Source organism: Primulina huaijiensis, chromosome 6 (genome assembly GCF_012295235.1).
Source record: "Primulina huaijiensis isolate GDHJ02 chromosome 6, ASM1229523v2, whole genome shotgun sequence".
Classification (NCBI taxonomy): Eukaryota; Viridiplantae; Streptophyta; class Magnoliopsida; order Lamiales; family Gesneriaceae; genus Primulina; species Primulina huaijiensis.
In genome coordinates this window covers 16,499,592-16,519,376 of record NC_133311.1, presented here as the reverse complement: position 1 = coordinate 16,519,376, position 19,785 = coordinate 16,499,592, and the positions used below count along the sequence as shown (strand labels likewise).

At 34.2% G+C, this 19,785-nt stretch overlaps 2 protein-coding genes across 3 annotated transcripts; both read left to right on the top strand.

The window, feature by feature from the left end:
* The first annotated feature begins 2,417 nt into the window (after positions 1 to 2,417).
* LOC140979752 (large ribosomal subunit protein uL15c-like) lies at positions 2,418 to 5,897 on the top strand. Its single transcript, XM_073445305.1, has 4 exons — positions 2,418 to 2,561; positions 2,671 to 3,028; positions 4,488 to 4,639; positions 5,574 to 5,897. Exons 1-4 carry the CDS (start codon positions 2,478 to 2,480, stop codon positions 5,781 to 5,783), a joined length of 804 nt encoding a protein of 267 aa, XP_073301406.1. The 5' UTR covers positions 2,418 to 2,477; the 3' UTR covers positions 5,784 to 5,897.
* Positions 5,898 to 15,960: 10,063 nt separating this feature from the next.
* On the top strand, positions 15,961 to 18,171 carry LOC140979749 (uncharacterized). 2 transcript variants are annotated; one of them, XM_073445304.1, is made up of 4 exons: positions 15,961 to 16,127; positions 16,917 to 17,138; positions 17,240 to 17,303; positions 17,473 to 18,171. In XM_073445304.1, exons 1-4 carry the CDS (start codon positions 15,976 to 15,978, stop codon positions 17,785 to 17,787), a joined length of 753 nt encoding a protein of 250 aa, XP_073301405.1. In that variant the 5' UTR covers positions 15,961 to 15,975; the 3' UTR covers positions 17,788 to 18,171. The 2 variants fall into 2 exon arrangements, with proteins under 2 accessions (XP_073301405.1, XP_073301404.1); XM_073445303.1 differs by having other exon boundaries at positions 17,237 to 17,303.
* Positions 18,172 to 19,785: the final 1,614 nt, after the last annotated feature.

The following is a 19,785-nucleotide window of genomic DNA, read 5'->3' as shown; positions in this document are numbered from 1 at the left end:
GTTTGTTTATTTGTGCTTTTTGTCATCTATTTTATCAAATTCAGTCGTATTCATATATCTTCCGATTTGAGCAATTGGGGTTGTATTTTTTTTAATTGAAAGTATTGATATGACATTACAGATGTCAGCTCCACATCAAAGTCCTATTAGTAACCCATCAGCATCATGTATGAGAAAATATTGAAATTACTAAAAAGTCAAAATCACAAAAAAACAAACATATACATAATAAAAATTTTCATTTTCCTATAATAAATATAAAATGAGAGTGATTTTTAACGACAAATTTTTTAAATTTTTTTGAAATGCAACGACAATTACAAAACACAGAGTATTTATGTGTCTAATTTGTATCAAGAAAATATTGNGTGCATTAAAAGCACGCTGCGAATATTACTTTTAACGGCGTGCATCTATATGTGCGCTATTAATATTATTGCACTTGACAGTATTAACAGCGTGCATTAAAAGCACGCTGCGGATAGTAATATCCGCAGCGTGCAGTTATATGTGAGCTGCTAATAACTTATGCAATTTTCGCAGCGCACAATAAAAGAACGCTGTTAATAATATTATTAACGGCGTGCATGTTTATGTGCGCTGTTAATAGTAAATCATTTTTTTTAAAAAAAATAATTTTTTTTAACGACGTGCATATTTAAGCACGCTGTGGAAAATGGGTGCGCCATCATTTAGCGACGGTTTACTTAACCGTCGCCGATTTAAATTTAACGACAGTAGTAGCGACGGTTTTTATTACCGTCGTCGATTTAAAACTAGCAACGGTTTAAAATAACCGTCGCCAAATTTAGCGACAATTTAGCAATAATCGTCGCTATATTTAGCGACGGTTTTATTTTACCCGTCGCAAATTTTTAAATCGGCGACGATTTAATATAAAACCGTCGCTATTAGCGACTGTTTTAATACAAACGTCGCTAATAGTCTATAAATATCCGCATTTCCTTCCCATTTCTTCACAACACTAAAAATTTTAGTTTCGATTTTAAGATTTTAGTTTCGATTTTAGGATTTTAATTTCGATTTAGCGACGGTTTTTAGATTTTGCACTGATTAACGACAAATTTTTTTTTTTGAAACGTAACGACAATTGCAAAACACAGAGTATTTATGTGTCTAATTTGTATCAAGAAAATATTGAGAGGGTGTTTGACTAAAATTATTTAAACATCTTGTAAGTTCTATATCTTATAAGTTTTTTTTTATATAAGTTTTTAAGATGTATGGTCATTTTAAAGTAAGTTTGTAATATGTTTAGATNTTATATTTATAATTTATAAAATTTGATATTCTTTGGAAAAATTTAAAAATGAATATTTAATATTATTTCTAATTTGTCCAAGTAAATTTGATAAAAAAAATAATAATAATAATTGGTTAGGCTGAGAATTTATCCAAATTTGTTAAAGACATGGTAGGGATTTAAGAAAAAATTGCAATGAAATTTTGGAGAATTAAAATGTTAAAATAAGATCTTTTTTAAAAAAAAAAAAGTTTGGGTGACTGATTTTTTTTAAAAAAACAACTCATTTTAAAGTTTTTTGCAAAAATTCTTGTCAAACAAATTTTAAGAGCTTATAATACTATGTCAAACACCTTCTGTGATAATTTATGGAAATGAATGTTAAAAAGTAATCATGGAAATTGACATAATAATATTTTTTCTTCGGGTTGTATATGCTTTTCCTAATCCCTATTCTATACATTATTTTCAATTTTTGTATAATTATACAGTAAGCTATACTTCTTATTATGTGCCCCTGTGCCAAAAGATGGACTTTGGCCCAGTGGGCTTTTGCTCACTGTATGCCTACGAATCTGAGTGCTAATCCTGGCAAATATCAACTCTGACCAGTTTGCAATGGCCAACCATCTGCTCTAAAGTGCGATATTGATGCATCCATCTTTACCAGCAATAATGCACAGGATTTGCTGATATGATTACTGGAGTCACTGCTTTAGACTATTGATCTTGTGCTTAAATATGTGATATTCGAGACTTGTTCAAAGCTTCACCATCAAATCTGTTTTGTGCTGCAAGGATAGGACGACAACTGTTTTTATGATATTCCTAGTTTTTTTGAGCTTGACCTTCAAATCCCGTACTACTGATGAGATTTAAGTGTGGACCCGAAACTCGCTTATCTAAGACAAAAAACTTACAAGAAAACAATTAAATCTACATAAATATATTAAGAAAACTACTCTCAATCACTCAGACCTGAGAGCAACAAATCTCAGAATTTCAACATTAATTATTGGATCAAGACCTAATCGGCATAATTCTAAGTATTTGAATGAAAGCTTCTATTTGAAGTTTTTTTAAAAAAAAAGCTTATGATTTTTATCAAATTTTTTATTAAAAAATATAATAGTTATTTTATCCGATGGGGAAAAAAATCACAACCCCTGTCCGTTGGTTTCAGGACATATTACATATCCAATAAGGCTCAGCTATGGCATCTTCTCTACTCTCCCTCTCCACCCACACCCCTTCCACAACCACGCTGCTGCTTCGTCGTTCCTCCTCTCATTTTAAGGTATTGCGTTATTCACTCATTCATATATCATGTTTTCTCGAAGATGATCCAGTTTCGCTTGCATTTTAGAATTACAGCTTTTATTGTATTTTTTTTTACCGATTAACAGGGCAATATACGAACTTTAAAGGAGAACCCACTTGTATTTCCTTCCATAAAACTCTCCCACTCTAAACCAAAACAGAGGCAACCACTTGTCGTTCTGAATTTAGCTGCTTCTGGTGTCCAAGCGACTGAATTAGGGGGCCAGAATGTGCGGTTTCGTCTTAATAACTTGGGCCCGCAACCCGGGTCGCGAAAGAAATCGAAGAGAAAGGGGAGAGGTCATGCGGCTGGACAGGGAGGCAGTTGTGGGTTTGGGATGAGAGGTCAGAAATCTAGGTCTGGTCCTGGGGTTCGAAAGGGGTTTGAAGGTGGACAGATGCCGTTGTACCGGAGGATTCCTAAGTTGAGAGGGATTGCTGGAGGTATAGTTTTGCTGTAAAGATTGAAGATTTTCATGATTTAGTTCGTTCTCATTATGTACTTTTAGCTAACTTAGCTTATATACAGATGTGTGGAACTGTTTGTGGTACAAGTAATGGTGATTTTGGATAATGTTGATGATTTTTCCCTTGGGGGTGTTTGGTTTGGGGTAAGCGCGTTATAATTATTCCATGATGTAGTTGGTTTAGTTTATGTTTTCATTTAAAGGGTATTAGTATCACTTCGATAATCCAATAGAGTTTTTAAAGTCCCTAGCTATATAAACATTACTTCCATCATATCTAACTTCCATAGGTCTAGATACATTAAAAAAAATTCCCATTTTTGTTCCCAAAAGAATAGGATGGTGGACCGCCAGAATCTCCGTGCCTGAAAATTGGATCTTAAAATGTGTTACATTTTGAATAGGGCATTGTGGTTATCCAAAGTTCGCTGTCTTGTTTAATTTCATGGGGAATGTCGTTGAAATATTGATTAATCACAAGCATTGAGAATAGTATTTTGGTGCAATCCTTTGATATCCATTTTAAAATTAGTTTAGACTCTTGATACAGGTGCACATGTCGAGTTTGCAGACAATTATATATGCTTCCACTCCCACCTCTGCATACGTCAAAGGAGTGACATTCATTAGATTATGCGGCTCAGTTCTTGAAATTTCACAAAGATTTGATGTCAATCTGGTTATTTAGCTTGGCATAAATTTCCTGGAAATCCTAAATCCATTAGACTTTTCTAGTTTTTAACAAAAAATAATCACAATATTACTGAAGTGTTTCCAGTTATAAAATTGACCGGCTATTAGATATACCCATGAATTTGCAGAACAATGAGGGAATGAAAATTGAAATCTGTTCATGATTTGGTGAATATATGAAATGAAAACTGGAATCATACTTGAATTGGTGAAAAATGATATTTCAAAAAGTCGAATTGATCGATTGAGAGGATTAAAAACGAAAATTGTATTCAAATGGTTTAGTGTGAGGTTTTCTGGTTGCCTCGCACTCGATTTCTCGATGCTAGAGGGAAGGATGTGAGGTCAATGGCAAGATCAGCACAAGTTAATGAGAGTTGTGTAGTGATAGGTTATCGAGTATGAGAAATTACGATGATAATCAGATCATCTTAATTCAGTTGATTTGTGCAAGGGAAAAAGAAAGAGTAATCTATTAAGTGAAAGTCTCGGATCCTTTAAAAGGGACCGTTATAATATTCGTAGTATGGAATGGTGGAGAATTAACATATGAAATATGGCATATGAGTTTAGAGAGGAATCTTAATTGGAATGAAAACAATAAATATCAAGGAACATTCATTTGCGTTTATATATAAGCGATAGGATTTATCTTCTGTACCTTAAGCTGCAGGGATTGAGTTAGACTAACCTCGAGTATGTTTAATTCATACGATTGTTGATGTGTCTTTTTTTCCCACAAGGTATGCATGCTGGACTGCCGAAGTATGTGCCCGTCAACTTGAAAGATATTGCTGATGCCGGATTTCAAGAGGGAGAAGAGGTTTCCCTGGAGTCACTGAAGACAAAAGGTCTGATCAACCCATCAGGTAGGGAAAGGAGACTTCCTCTAAAGGTAATGATTAGACGATAACACATCACTATAATTGCATTTATTAGTCATACTGACGTGGCGTATAATCGATTATTAACTCAATTATTTTGCAATTTTGGGAGGTCATGTTAAGCTGTAGAAGTGAATATGAGGTTTCTGGTCATTTGAAGTTTTTGTACATTCTGTCAGACATTCATGGTCCTTTGAATGTTTAACAAAGAATGTACAAAAAAGAACCCACTGGTTAGAAGACGCTAGCTAACCAGGCTGGGCCAGTTACTCTAATAAGGAGTTAACAAATTCCATTTCATCGAATACCTGTTCCAAGTTCTTTGTTTTGGCATTCTTTGATTTTATGTTGTTAGTTTCATTTGTTTTCCTGGAACCGAAGTGAAGGTTTCACGTCAATGGATATTGTAAGACAAGATTTATTGATGGTGTTAAGGTGTAAATTTTTTGTTGTGCTTAATTCCATGAGTTTGATCTTTTGAATGGATACTTATTTTTGGAGTCTTTATTGCCTGATATTAATGACCGTTCACTTGTATCCTTTGCATGTTAATTCTAAAAATGTGTTTCTCATTTTGTAGCTTGCATCTAGGGATATATTAATATTGAGCTACCTTCTAAAATTTGGCGGTACTACCGTACTAGTTTTACCATGCGGCTATGTGATTTAGACTCGATAAAGTACCCCAAACTGGTCATTTTTCTTTCGTTTTCTGTTTTTTTAGCTAAGGCAGGGGTGTACCGGGGATTATTCTTTTTTTTTCCTCGTGCAAGTCTGTGTTTTGGAACAAATATTTTCCCCAATCCACCATACCCCAGTTATCTATGACTATATTCATCATTCAAACACTGATAGTCATAAATATTTGTTGGTCATCAATAATGTCTGGTACCACACGAGCATTCGGAAAGCCTTGTTATCATATTGTTCATATCTTTCTTTCAGATTTTAGGTGATGGAGAACTGAATGTGAAACTCGAATTCAAGGCTCGCGCCTTCTCAAAGTCGGCAAAAGAGAAGCTTGAGGCTTCAGGTTGCTCCCTAACCGTACTCCCAGGCCGGAAGAAGTGGGTCAAGCCATCAGTGGCTAAGAACATTGCACGAGCGGAAGAATATTTTGCCAAGAAAAGAGCAGCAGCCGATAACCCTTCTTAACCTTGATCATTTACCTCAACTCGAACTCCGGTTTATGTAAGACATGTTACACATTAAAGCGAGCTGTAAATCTATTGATTCTCATAATATGAATGGTTTCGCCTTAAAATTTTATCCCCTTATTGAAGATGCCATGAATCCCCTTTCATGGGGTTGTACTGTAAAAGAGCTTGGCATGGCGGACTCCAACGAAACCTCCATTTTAAACCAGCCCAGAAAACCCGATGTGCATCAACAAGTGCTTTTTTCATTGGAAGGCACAAGTGTTCAATAAATGTGGAGAAGGTTAAAAAAGAATGGAAGAATATTTTCTCAATTCCTACAGGATAAATTTAAGAGTTAAATATAAAAAAATTTATGAATAAATAATACTCAAAATTTGAATAATCATTCATGAATTGAAGAAATTTCCCCTTCAGAAAACGATAATTTCCAATCCATTGAAGTATTCATGTAGATAATGATTTCTGTCACTTCTTTGTTTGTATGAAATCAATTTCAAGAACCCGATACTTCTCATCATCGTCAACCACGTCACAGAATTTTCTTTAACAAATAAATTTATATAAGAACGGCTGTCAACAAAAAAAAAATGTATATAAGAACGAAAATTCAAAGTCGCCGAAAGAAATGGAAACTTTTCCACCCTTTGGGATTAAGACAAGAAAGCGACTTGACATTTTGGTTATATTCGAAATTTATCATATCATATCCTTCTTCTGAGATGGAATTTCAAAAAGAAAAATGATTTCACAATTTACTTTCCCTACCAACAATGCAATGCGCTCCAATGGAGCCAGCACCCAATCTATGTCAACAAAATATTCCTCGTCGTGGACTTCATTTAATGTAATTTTATTTTTATGAATTCGGGTGGGATGAGCAAATTTTGGTTTCTGTGGACAGGATGAAACAACGTGGTAATCTGCGAATCATATTAATCAGATAAAACATACTAGATAATATTTGTACGACAGATTCATCTAAAAAAATATTAGTAAAAAAAAAAAATCAAATTCATGCATATTTATAAATGTTAACCTACTCTACTAACTCCTTGTTATCACCAGGATTAGAATCCATTGTGAGAGGTTGATATCGCAGCACCGGACAATTTGGGTGGCTTTATAAATGAACATTCTTTTCTTTTCTTTTTCTGAATTCTATAAATAAATATTTGCATTTGCTTTTTTATGCTCATCCGGCTTTGTGCTTTTCTAGATACCCCCACTCGGCAATAATAAAGTATTAAAGTGTCCAGATTTCTGACAAGTGAAACAAACACAACCGATAATTTATTGTTCTATTTATGTAATAATGTATAATTTGGTACACCGGATAAAAGAGAGATTGATAAATAATCATCTTTATCTCACGTTTGGTATCTTTTTAAAAATTTCATGATAATATCATGGGCCTGCGATAAATAATTTTATACAAGGATAAATTATCCCTTTTATGAGATGTGATAATTTTAATTTAATAATAAAAAACATCACAAATGACTTAATTATCCTTAATATATAAAAAACATCACAAATGATTTTTATAAATCTCTGTTAGTGGGTATAAATTAAAATCAAATAAATATTTTTATTTATTTTTATATATTATATAATATGATAATTATATAAATGAACTAGAGATAATTATATAAATAATTTTTATAAATCTCGATAAAATTATAAGTATCACTCGATTAACCTTAAAAATTGATATTTGACTTGACTCACAAAATCAAGGGCTCAATTATCATATTATATAATATATAAAATTAGGCAAAAATAAATAAATCATGCAAGCATTGCTGGCGTATAAACAGATAAGAAATATGAACTCAAGCAACAACTTTAAAATTATAAAATTTATTATGATAAGGTTAATTTTGTCATTATAATCTAATATATAAATCTTATCACTCTTATTAAAATCATACCAAACATTAAATATAATATCCTACATCTTATTTATCATTAACTTATCATTATATTATATATCACATGTTTATCCTATCATGTGTATCAAACTATGCTTAAGTGTGAAGAATATGGTTCATCGTTATTTTTTTCTTAAATCAGTTTTACCCCGTTTATGATAGCTAATAAAATCCGGGGGATTTGGTTTATTCTGTTTGTTTAGAAGTTAAAGTATTTGAGTTTACTGATTGTTTACTTCTGTTTGCAGTCATTCAAGCTCCGCTCCATTTTCGATTTATCTATACTATATGATTCCATTTCTGCAAAAGTATGATTAATTTGGGAAAACGTTTTGATAGTCTTAAATGCTAAGTTTGAAAAATAGGGTTAACAGGCTTGTGACTAGTTATGGCCACGGCGAGAGCGATTCCATATGTGTCGGCAATATGAGCATTAAATGGACGAGTCAACAAAGGTTGGCATTTTTTACTTTTGTTGACTCAGATAGAAAGGAACACGTTTTATACGCGGTAGGATGCGTTCAGACGGAACGCGTTTTCACACTGACAGGAAGTTCTATAAATAGAGCTACATTCCTTCATTCTGAAATCATCCCTTCTTCGAGTTTTCTCTCATCTTATAACATTCTATAATATTTGTGAGGTGTTTGTTCTCCTGTATTAAGAGAATGTGTGTTCTCTTTGGAAACACAGTGAGTGAGTTGTACACCACAAAATATTATAGTGGAAATTCTTTTCATTTTGCCCGTGGTTTTTACCATAATAATTTTTAGGGGTTTTCCACGTAAATCTCGGTGTCCAGTTTATTCTTTATTTTCGGATTTTATTATCTCAAATTCCGCACGTGGGACCAACAAGTGGTATCAGAGCCTTGGTTTAAAATTTCTTAAAATTCTGAGTATGCTCTGTGGTTGCGGCCTAGACTGATCTTCCACATCAGAAAAGATTTTTTGAGATTTTTTATTTAAGGCGGGATTATTTTGTCCAGTCTACTAAAATTTTTGTAGACATAACGGCGGGAAGGTACAAGATAGCAAAGTTCAACGGAAGCAATTTTATGTTGTTGAAAATAAAGATACAAGCAGTTTTAAGAAAGGAGAATTGCTTGGCGGCTATTGGAGATAGACCGGTGGAGATTACAGATGATGGAAAATGGAATGAGATGAATGACAACGCTGTTGCCAATCTACACTTGGCAATAGTAGACGAAGTTTTGTCAAGTATCTCTGAGATAAAAACAGCCAAAGTTATCTGGGATACTCTGACAAAGATGTACGAGGTCAAGTCCCTACACAACATGATTTTCCTAAAGAGAAGGCTTTATACTCTTCGGATGGCGGAATCCTCATCGATGACCGACCATATCAACACACTGAATACTCTATTTGCCCAACTCACTTCCATGGGGCATAAAATAGGGGAAAATGAACGTGCGGAGCTTCTACTTCAAAGTCTACCAGATTCATATGATCAACTTATCATCAACATAACCAACAATATTCTTATGGGCTTTCTAAGATTCGATGATGTCTTAACTGCGGTTCTCGGAGAAGAAAGTCGGCGCAAGAATAACGAAGACAGGTTGGTAACCTCGAAGCAGGCAGAGACTTTACCGATGATAAGAGGAAGATTTATGGACCGTGACTCCAGTGGGAGCCAAAGACGAGGTAGATCAAAGTCGAGAAGTAAGAAGAAAAATATTTACTGCTTTAAATGTGGCGGTAAAGGGCACTTCAAGAAAGAGTGTACGAGTATTGACAAAAGTTCTCAAGGAAATGTGGCCAGTACTTTAGGCAGTGGTGAAATATTATTCAGCGAAGCAGCAACTGTTGCAGAAGGCAGACACAAATTTTGTGACACATGGATTATGGATTCAGGAGCGACGTGGCACATGACGTCTCGGAGAGAATGGTTTGATCATTATGAACCAGTCTCAGGAGGATCTGTATTCATGGGAAATGATCATGCCTTGGAAATCGCTGGGGTCGGTACTATCAAAATTAAAATGTTTGATGGCACCATTCGCACCATACAGGAGGTACGACATGTGAAATGACTGACGAAAAATCTTTTGTCCTTGGGGCAATTGGATGACATCGGGTGCAAAACTCGTATCGAGAACGGGATCATGAAAATTGTGAAAGGTGCGCTTGTGGTTATGAAGGCGGAAAAGGTTGCTGCAAATCTGTATGTACTTTTGGGAGAAACACACAAGGATGCAGAACTAGATGTTGCATCAATTGGTTCAGGAAAAGAATTAACAGTGTTATGGCATAGAAAGCTCTGGCATGTGTCAGAACATGGGTTGAAAATTTTCTCAGAACGGAAACTGCTGCCGGGACTTACAAAAGTGTCACTACCCTTTTGTGAGCATTGTGTTGCCAGTAAACAACACAGATTAAAGTTTGGCACTTCTACTGCCAGAAGCAAAAGCATATTGGAGCTGATTCATTCGGATGTTTGGCAAGCACCGGTTGTATCCCTAGGAGGAGCGAGATACTATGTCTCGTTCATTGATGATTTCTCTAGGAGATGTTGGGTGTATCCAATCAAGAAGAAATCAGATGTTTTCCAGATCTTCAAAGATTTCAAAGCACGGGTTGAACTTGATTTTGAGAAGAAAATCAAGTGTTTGAGGACTGACAATGGAGGAGAATATACCAGTGACGAGTTTGATGCATTTTGTCAACGTGAGGGCATCAAAAGACAATTCACGACGGCTTACACACCTCAACAGAATGGAGTGGCAGAGCGGATGAACAGAACCTTGTTGGACAGAACAAGAGCTATGTTAAGGACCGCGGGTCTAGACAAGTCATTTTGGGCGGAAGTAGTCAGAACCGCTTGTTATATTATCAATCGTTCTCCTTCAGTGGCGATTGATCTGAAGACTCTGATGGAGATGTGGACTGGGAAGCCGACAGATTATTCTCATTTGCATACATTTGGAAGTTCTGTGTACGTTCTGTATAATGAGCAAGAAAGATTGAAGTTGGATTCGAAATCCAGAAAATGTATCTTCTTGGGTTATGCTGATGGAGTAAAGGGGTTTCGCTTGTGGGATCCTACTGTTCACAAGCTTGTCATCAGCAGGGATGTTATCTTCGAGGAAGATAAAGTAAAGGGAGACAAAGGCACACCGAATTCAGAAACTACTATATTTCAGGTGGAAAATAAGACGGACGAAGGTCAAGTTTCTTGTGAAGCAGTACCGGAGCACGAAGAACAAGAACAAGTTGAGTCTGAAGTTTCCAATGTGAGGCAGTCAACTCGAGACAGAAGACCATCAGGTTGGCTTTCAGATTATGTCACTGAAAGCAATATTGCATATTGTCTATTATCAGAGGATGGTGAGCCATCGAGTTTCCACGAGGCTACTCAAAGCTCGGATGTATCCTTGTGGATGATAGCAATGCAAGAAGAATTGGAAGCATTAGACAAGAATCAAACTTGGGATCTTGTTACACTACCACGAGGAAGGAAAGCCATTGGTAACAGATGGGTCTATAAGATCAAGCGTGATGGCAATAACCAAGTAGAGCGGTATCGTGCTAGATTGGTGGTAAAAGGGTATGCTCAGAAAGAAGGCATTGACTTCAATGAGATATTTTCTCATGTGGTTCGGCTTACAACAGTCAGAATAGTGTTGGCATTGTGTGCGGTGTTTGACCTACATCTAGAACAGCTAGATATGAAAACGGCGTTTTTTCATGGAGATCTTGAAGAAGAAATTTATATGCTCCAGCCAGAAGGTTTTGCGGAAAAAGGCAAAGAGAACTTGGTTTGCAGGTCGAACAAATCTTTGTACGGTCTCAAACAGGCGCCAAGGTGTTGGTACAAGAGATTTGATTCCTATATCATGAGCCTTGGATACAACAGACTGAGTGCAGACCCTTGTACGTATTTCAAGAGGTCTGGTGATGATTATATCATTTTGCTGTTGTATGTGGACGATATGTTGGTAGCAGACCCCAACAAAGATCAGGTCCAAGGATTGAAGGCACAGTTCGCTAGGGAATTTGATATGAAGGACTTGGGACCAGCAAAAAAGATTCTAGAGATGCAAGTTCACCGACACAGAAGTAACAGAAAGATTTGGCTTTCCCAGAAAAATTATTTGAAGAAAATCTTGCATCGCTTCAACATGCAAGATAGTAAGGCAATATTGACCCATCTTCCTGTTAACTTCAAGTTATCCTCCGAGATGTGTCCTAGCAGTGAAGCAGAGAGGATTGAGATGTCTCGAGTACCATATGCATCAGCAGTGGGGAGTTTGATGTTCGCCATGATCTGTACAAGACCGGACATTGCTCAAGCAGTGGGAGCAGTTAGTCGGTATATGGTGAATCCTAGACGAGAGCATTGGAGCACTGTTAAGATGATCCTTAGATACATTAAGGGTACCTCGAATGCTGCATTATGTTATGGAGGATCGGATTTTACACTCAGGGGCTATGTCGATTCAGGTTATGCAGGTGATCCTGATAAGAGAAAATCCACTACTGGTTATGTGTTTACACTTGCAGGAGGAGCTGTAAGCTGGGTTTCAAAACTGCAAACAGTTGTGGCGTTATCTACAACGGAGGCAGAATACATGGCAGCTACTCAAGCTTGCAAGGAGGCCATATGGATTAAAAGGTTATTGGAGGAGATCGAGCACAAACAAGAAAATGTTCCTTTGTTTTCTGACAGTCAGAACACATTGGAGTACAATTTCACTTTGTGCGGGAAGTAGTAGAAGAAGAAAGCGTGGATATGCAGAAGATCCATACGAAGGATAACATAGCTGATTTTCTGACCAAGCCAGTGAACACTGATAAGTTTGAGTGGTGTAGATCCTGAAGTGGTCTAGCAGAAACGTAAGCAGCAGGGTAATGGCAAGATTGAAAGGATGTGTGGAGATGTGTTTGATTCTCAATCAAATCTCCAAATGGGAGAAATGTCGGCAATATGAGCATTAAATGGACGAGTTAACAAAGGTTGGTATTTTTTACTTTTGTTGACTCAGATAGAAAGGAACGCGTTTTATACGCGGTAGGATGAGTTCAGACGGAACGCGTTTTCACACTGACAGGAAGTTCTATAAATAGAGCTACATTCCTTCATTCTGAAATCATCCCTTCTTCGAGTTTTCTCTCATCTTATAACATTCTATAATATTTGTGAGGTGTTTGTTCTCCTATATTAAGAGAATGTGTGTTCTCTTTGGAAACACAGTGAGCGAGTTGTACACCACAAAATATTATAGTGGAAATTCTTTTCATTTTGCCCGTGGCTTTTACCCTTATAATTTTTAAGGGTTTTCCACGTAAATCTCGGTGTCCAGTTTATTCTTTATTTTCGGATTTTATTATCTCAAATTCCGCACGTGGGACCAACAATATGGTGAGATATTGTAATCTTGGAGTTTTGTTCATGTTAACCATATGATCAGTGTCATCATCCACTCAATTCATGATACGTGGACTGAGTGGATAAATCATGGTCATTCATTCGACCATGATGTACGGACTAGCGGTTATGATTCAACACTCAACACACTTGTGGATGATGACATTATTCACATCGATATCATCTATGTAAGAATTTGTGCTGTTCGACAGATAATAAAATATATCTAATATAACCAAATCAGTATAAGTTGCAAATTCGTGTTTTATCAGAATTAAATGTTGTGCCAGATGTTACAACATCTCGGACAACATGCAGCGGAAATTTAAAGTTTGTAACACAAATTTGCTTAAAATAAATAAATGGACAAAATTGAATATGCACAAGTATAAATACTTGTGCGGTGCCTCAGGGCAAAAATTAATCACTAGAAAACCAAATCGTTTACACAAAAACCTACCACTAGTGATTAAGACTAAAATCAATTTACTTAACAAGTTGAGAAAACAAATGCTTTCTAAAAATCAAACAACCAGAATAAAAATCATTCAAGAAAGCAAAAACATGATGCCAAAAGGGAATCCACGAAAATGATCTTCAGCCAACTTCGTTACGGATGTTGTCTGCAGATGTTCCCAACATTCAAGGCAACACTCGAAACAGCACGCTTCGAAACAGCAACGTCCTTGCAGAATATTTTCTCTGAAATCTTCAATGTGCAAAAGTGCACACAATATGCAGCCACGAAAACTTTCAAACGAAGTGTGAAAAAACACGAAAGCAATAGATCGAAAAAACTCCTACGACAATCTCTCCTCCACGAAAAAAAAAACTCTTCCACGAAAAACAACTCACGAAAAACTCCACGAAAAATAACTCTTCTCTTCCTCTCACGAAAACTCCCAAGCACACGCAACAATGTCCTTGTTTCTCTTATTTATAGACTTCATCTCTCCTAGAGTTTATCTCCACAAGGAAACATATTCAACAAGGAAAATAAGAGTTTATTAGAAATAAACTCTTTTAAATATTGATACCAAATCACAATAATATCTCATTATCAAGAATAAAATCCTAGCATATTTATCTCATTAATTAGAAAGGCAAGATCTCATTAAATATCATATTATCTAGAAAGTCAAAACATATTTAATTATTCAAAATCATATCATGATATTATTTGCATAATTATCTCATTATCTAGAAAGGCAAAATATTATATACAATCAAATCAACAAGGAAATATAATTAAGAAAATAAATTAAATTAAAAAATTATTAAAAAAATATATTTCCCTTCAATCTATATACCAAGCTTATACTTGGATTTTGTTGATATAATGCATAATATAACCATTTTCATTTTTATTTTTTCAAATGCTAAAAATAACTAAAATATTACTTAATCAAAAATATTTAATAACTTAAAATTTATTTTTAAAAATAATTATTTTAAAATTCTATGCACCTGAATTATCGATTGCCATGAGAAAACCAAAAACAAAGGAAGTGACTTGGTTAAACCCAAATTAGAGTTATAAATAATTAATTTGTCTTTCTGTATTGATTTATCGTCTCTATATCATATTCATATTTTATTATCTCTGCACATAAATCAAAAGATGTTAATGAATTATGTAATAAACACGTTGAACATCTTCTCTATGCATAAGCTTGTTACCATAATCATATTTTGACTAATCCAGTGTAGGTTTTGCTCCTGTTAAATAAAATAAAATTAAAAAGTTAAAGATTCTAATGTTACAACTATAACCTATAATTGCATTTCATAGCAAGCTTTGTTTTAAATGGAGTCGTGCAGGACCGCGCACACGGCGTTTAGATATTGGATGGTCGTCCAAATATCTAATTTTTAGATTCGTCTGGGCGGTCGTCTAATGTAATATATATAATTATTTATTTTTAAAAAAATTATTGTTCAACATATTTTTAAAATCAGTTTGTATGAAATATAAAAAGAAGATATGTAATTGACTTTTTAGTTTGAATCAAATATAAAATAATTATTAAAAAATATTAAAATAAACAAGAAAAATTAAATATTTAAAGGCAAAAACTTGTGTGAGACGGTCTCACGGGTCATATTTGTGAGACGGATCTCTTATTTGGGTCATCCATGAAAAAGTATTACTTTTTATGTTAAGAGTATTACTTTTTATTGTGAATATTGTTAGGGTTGACCCGTCTCACAAATTAGAATCTGTGAGACGGTGTTACATGAGACCTACTCATATTTAAATTTAAAAAACTATATAAACTACCACCTAAATCCTTCGAACGCTAGACAATAAGAACCGTCTTAGTACTGCCTACCTCCTCTTTTTAGAACACTGCAAGTAGTCTTAAAAATATAAATTAATATTAAAAAAGACGACCTCTGATCTACTTTTGAATAAATAATTAATTTTCAGCACAACCACCAACGCTGCTCCAAATTTCTCTCTGTTTATATTTTTCGTAGGGGTCCTGCAATTTCAAAATTGTCAAGTATTAATTAATATAAAAATTATATTATAGTTGTTAATTAATTATCTCAGAGTGCTATAATATTTGATCTAAACTTTTCATATTTATTTCTTATATTTCTATTTTAAAATATATATATTAAATTCTTGAATAAGGTACATGAACTTGTTCTAGACGAAGATGGAAGAATCATGCAGTACAATGGAATCTTGTTCAATATTTAGTAACAAAATTATAAATTAATATTTATTTTATTTTTATTTTAAGATATGTGATGATATTAAATTATTGTTTTGTATAAGTGGACGACTAATAAAAAAAAAAGTAAAATAACATTATTTGGTCTCTCCTCAGTCTTACCGCAACTTGTATAAATATAATGAACCGTTCCAAAATTCCTCTCCCTTCTTTGCCCGAGCCTCACTCTATTTCTGCTCTACGTTTTTTTCTCTTTCTTTTTTCTTTTAATTTTTTCTCCCTCGGAATCCTCCCATTTTGGAGGTGCTTCACAATTGTGTACAGCTCTTCCAGGTGAATTTAGATCTTATCTTTTTATTTTTTTAGTGTCTTCGCCTTCTTGCAGCTGGGATGAAGATGGGCTAATTCTGGGGGGGGGAAAAGCAAAAAAATTCGTGTAATTTTGTAGTACTATTGCTGCGGTTCTTGTATATTGAGGTGGGCTCAGTTTGGAATGTTTTCCTGAAAATAGAAAAACAAGTCTTTGATGTGAAGAAACTTGAATCTTGGTTTTTGTTTTTTTTTGTTTTTTAATTTTTTACGGATATATGTTTCTTTTCTTCTGAGTTGAGTTCTTAATCTGATAACTTGTGATGATTGTATCAGATATATTCTGTTTGTGGAATTTGAAAAACTTTTATACCTCCAGATCTGTTAAATTTTCAGCTGAATTTTCATTATATCTTTTAATATTCCAGCTTGGGTCTTGAGATTTTTATTGATCTGTTACCCAGAAGCGCTTCATATTTCAGAATGATATAAAGAAAAACAAACAGAACTTTCGATTTTTCCCACAGATCTGTGTGTTTCTCTTCTAAGACTGCTGGGAGAAAAATACTTTTTTAATCTTGTATGTGTACTATGTGTTTTTTCTGTAAGAATAAGTCAAATTCATCCGACAGTTTTTCCAATTTGCCCACTTTGTCCGGATCGTAATCACTTCAAAGAAAAATAAATAAACAAATTTGTAATATTCTCAGTTACTTGAGGTTGTTTGCGTCCCTCTTGTCTACAGATCTATAATATCCCTTCGTCTTGAATTTATTTTTCTAACCAAGATTTCACCTTTCATGACCACATCAGGTGTATTATTTATTCAAGATATTTAAAAATGAATCACTATGCAATTCAAAAAAAGGGCTTTGTTTCCTGTGAAGAGATTAAAGAGATCACCGCGGTCGGCGGCGGCGGAAGATCTGTGGAGAAAAAAGAAACTGTTGTTTGCCCAAAGCCGCGGCGGTTCGGCCTAATCCATACCACCCTTAACGACTTTTCTTCAATGAGACCTCTCCGATGGCATGCCAGGTAGATTTTGTAATTTTACATACCTTTTCTGGTCTTTTGATTCAAAATTATTTCATGCGTTCTGATTTTTCTTGAAAAAATTTGTGTTCTTTCCCTAGCAGCCATCAGCAAGATATTTGTGAAGTTAAAGCTGGAAATGAACTGCTTGACATTATTCTTGCAAAGGTTTGTTTTCTGTGTAATTATTATTTGAAAATGGATGGAGCAGATGGATCATTCATTGTGTGTGACTTTTACGGCTTAATTTTATTTTGCATTTAATGTTAGTAACTAAAATCTGTTTCTTATTTAAAGCTTTCAACCTGCCTCTGAAATTTGGTTTTGAATCTAATAGGGTGGTTCTGGTGTCGATCAATCCGTTACCCATGTAGCCTCGTCGCCCCCATTTTTTTCAGGGTCGCCACCGAGTAGAGTATCTAACCCACTAACTCAGGACGCACGCTTCGGGGACGAGAAATTCTACCCCATCTCACCACGTGCAATCCCAACCCCATCAGCAGAAGGGTCTGGTCTGGCCCCTTCCCCATCATCCACTCGCAAGGGTGGATGTGTTCGAGCAAATTTTGGTAACAATCCGGCCGTGAGAGTCGAGGGGTTCGACTGCCTCGACAGGGATAGGCGAAACTGCAGCATCCCGGCCCTGGCCTAGAGTGTAATTGTACAAAGAATCCAAGCCGATTTTCGACAAACTGGCTTTTGTTCTCGGAAGAAGAAGATTTTTGCACAATCTTTTGATTGTGTGAGCTAAGTAAGTAATAGGTGGATTATTGATAATTTTTGTCCAAAAAGCGTGTATGTAAATGTTATTTCAAAGTGTCTGTAATTAAAGTAATGCATTGTAAGTATGAGTTGGAAGCTATTAACCGATTTCACCCCCTCTTTTTAATATTGTAAGTAAGAGATGAGAGGAGGGGGATTCTTGGTAATTTGTGTCCATTTTTTAGATTTGATTCTGGAGGGCTTTATGCCAAGCAAAATTTGTATAATAGGGAAATCTACGTGGTATTGAGTCATTGCCCTAATCTTTTTGTTTCTTTTTGGGAAGAGTCGTCATCTTTGTAGTCCAATTCGCTTTGTATATGTTAAATTATTAAAAAAAAAAATCAACTTTTTTATAGATAATAACAATTCAAAGCGTGGTGTTTATTTTTGGTTTCAAAAGTTGCTATCATGCTAATATTGTTATATGTGGTGCTTTTGATGATGATGCGTGTCTCATTTGTTTGCCACGCGAAAACGCAACATTATTAGGCTCCGTTGAAGATAATCATCGACCCATTGACGCAATAATGTTGCTTGTTTTTTGTAAGAATGAAAATGAATATAGCTAAATAGTATTAGATTCGAGTTCGATTCACTTCATATAAATATAGTTTTGAGCACGGTTCGAGTTCGGTTCGTTTTAAATTTATTAAGCATTATTCATTGTAGCACGAGAGACAATTAAAATCGAACTAACATTTTGGGTATTTCTATATTTTCATGCAAAATTTAGGGATATTTAAACATTTTTTAGAAAATTTGGGGGTAAAAGAGACTTTCAGAAGTTGAGATTCACTTTGGTGGGTCAAAGTAAAAAAAAAAGCTGAAATTTTCGAAAATCTGAAGGAAATTGAATTGAACAAGTGCAACCACATTTACTNTTCAGTTTCATCCTCATATATTCATATCTTAGTCAAATATCATATTACCACCTATAATTGCATTTTCTCAAATTTGAATTATTCCGTGTAAACTATGAATATTTATTAAATTTTTTATAACAATAAGGAAGTAAAATAAATATAAAAATTAGCAAATTAAACATTATTGAATAAATAATAAAATATTATAAACAATTTATCATAACAACTTTTTCTTGAAAAAAATAATTTCATTTCATTCAACTAATATCATTCAATAAAAACATATTAGAATTAACATCATAGCCGAAAAATCATATATATTAATTTAATTGAATATTCGAGCCGGATATGAATATGATTCTTTAAGACCTGCCACTATCTCCATATCCAAAAATCATCATATCCCATTAACTATTTATTTAATTGAGTAAAAAATCATCTTAGTATCCTCCTCCATTCGAGTCAGATATCAGTTTCTTTATTTGATTCAGAAAAAATTGTCATCTCTAGAGATATATTGAGCATGAGGGGACTTGAATTCAAAACTCGTGAATATTTCCATGATTTGTGTTAAAATTTGTCAAAGCAGCACATGTTTGAACTATTTGTGATTATTAGACCTTCAGCGAGGATAATACTAAGAACATCCACAATGGAAAACCCACCAACTCATCAAAAAACTTGGGATTCACTGCCACATACTCATTATAACAACATATCTCTTTTACCCACATTCCTTTTAACATTCAAACTCATTATTTATGGGTCTCACAGTCCACTCAATCATCTTAAATTTTTTTCATATTAAATAAATATGTTTTAAATATATTTTACATTATTTAAATCATTATTCTAATTTTTAAAACCATCTTATTTTTAATAAAATAATTTTATTAATCTTAAAATATAATATTAATTTTTTAAAAAATATATTTATTAAATAAAGTAGGTGTTCGAAAGAAATAATTATGAAATTGAAATGAAATAATAACTTAGAAATAAACCACACTTTCATAAAATTA

Excerpts from the sequence above, each read along its gene's own strand:
- LOC140979752 (XM_073445305.1), top strand. The coding sequence starts at position 2,478 with ATGGCATCTTCTCTACTCTCCCTCTCCACCCACACCCCTTCCACAACC. Across the intron at positions 2,562-2,670 it reads GTTCCTCCTCTCATTTTAAG|GGCAATATACGAACTTTAAA; the intron begins GTATTGCGTTAT and ends ACCGATTAACAG. Across the intron at positions 3,029-4,487 it reads GTTGAGAGGGATTGCTGGAG|GTATGCATGCTGGACTGCCG; the intron begins GTATAGTTTTGC and ends TTTTCCCACAAG.
- LOC140979749 (XM_073445303.1), top strand. The coding sequence starts at position 15,976 with ATGAACCGTTCCAAAATTCCTCTCCCTTCTTTGCCCGAGCCTCACTCT. Across the intron at positions 16,128-16,916 it reads ATTGTGTACAGCTCTTCCAG|GTGTATTATTTATTCAAGAT; the intron begins GTGAATTTAGAT and ends TGACCACATCAG. Across the intron at positions 17,139-17,236 it reads CCTCTCCGATGGCATGCCAG|CAGCCATCAGCAAGATATTT; the intron begins GTAGATTTTGTA and ends TTCTTTCCCTAG.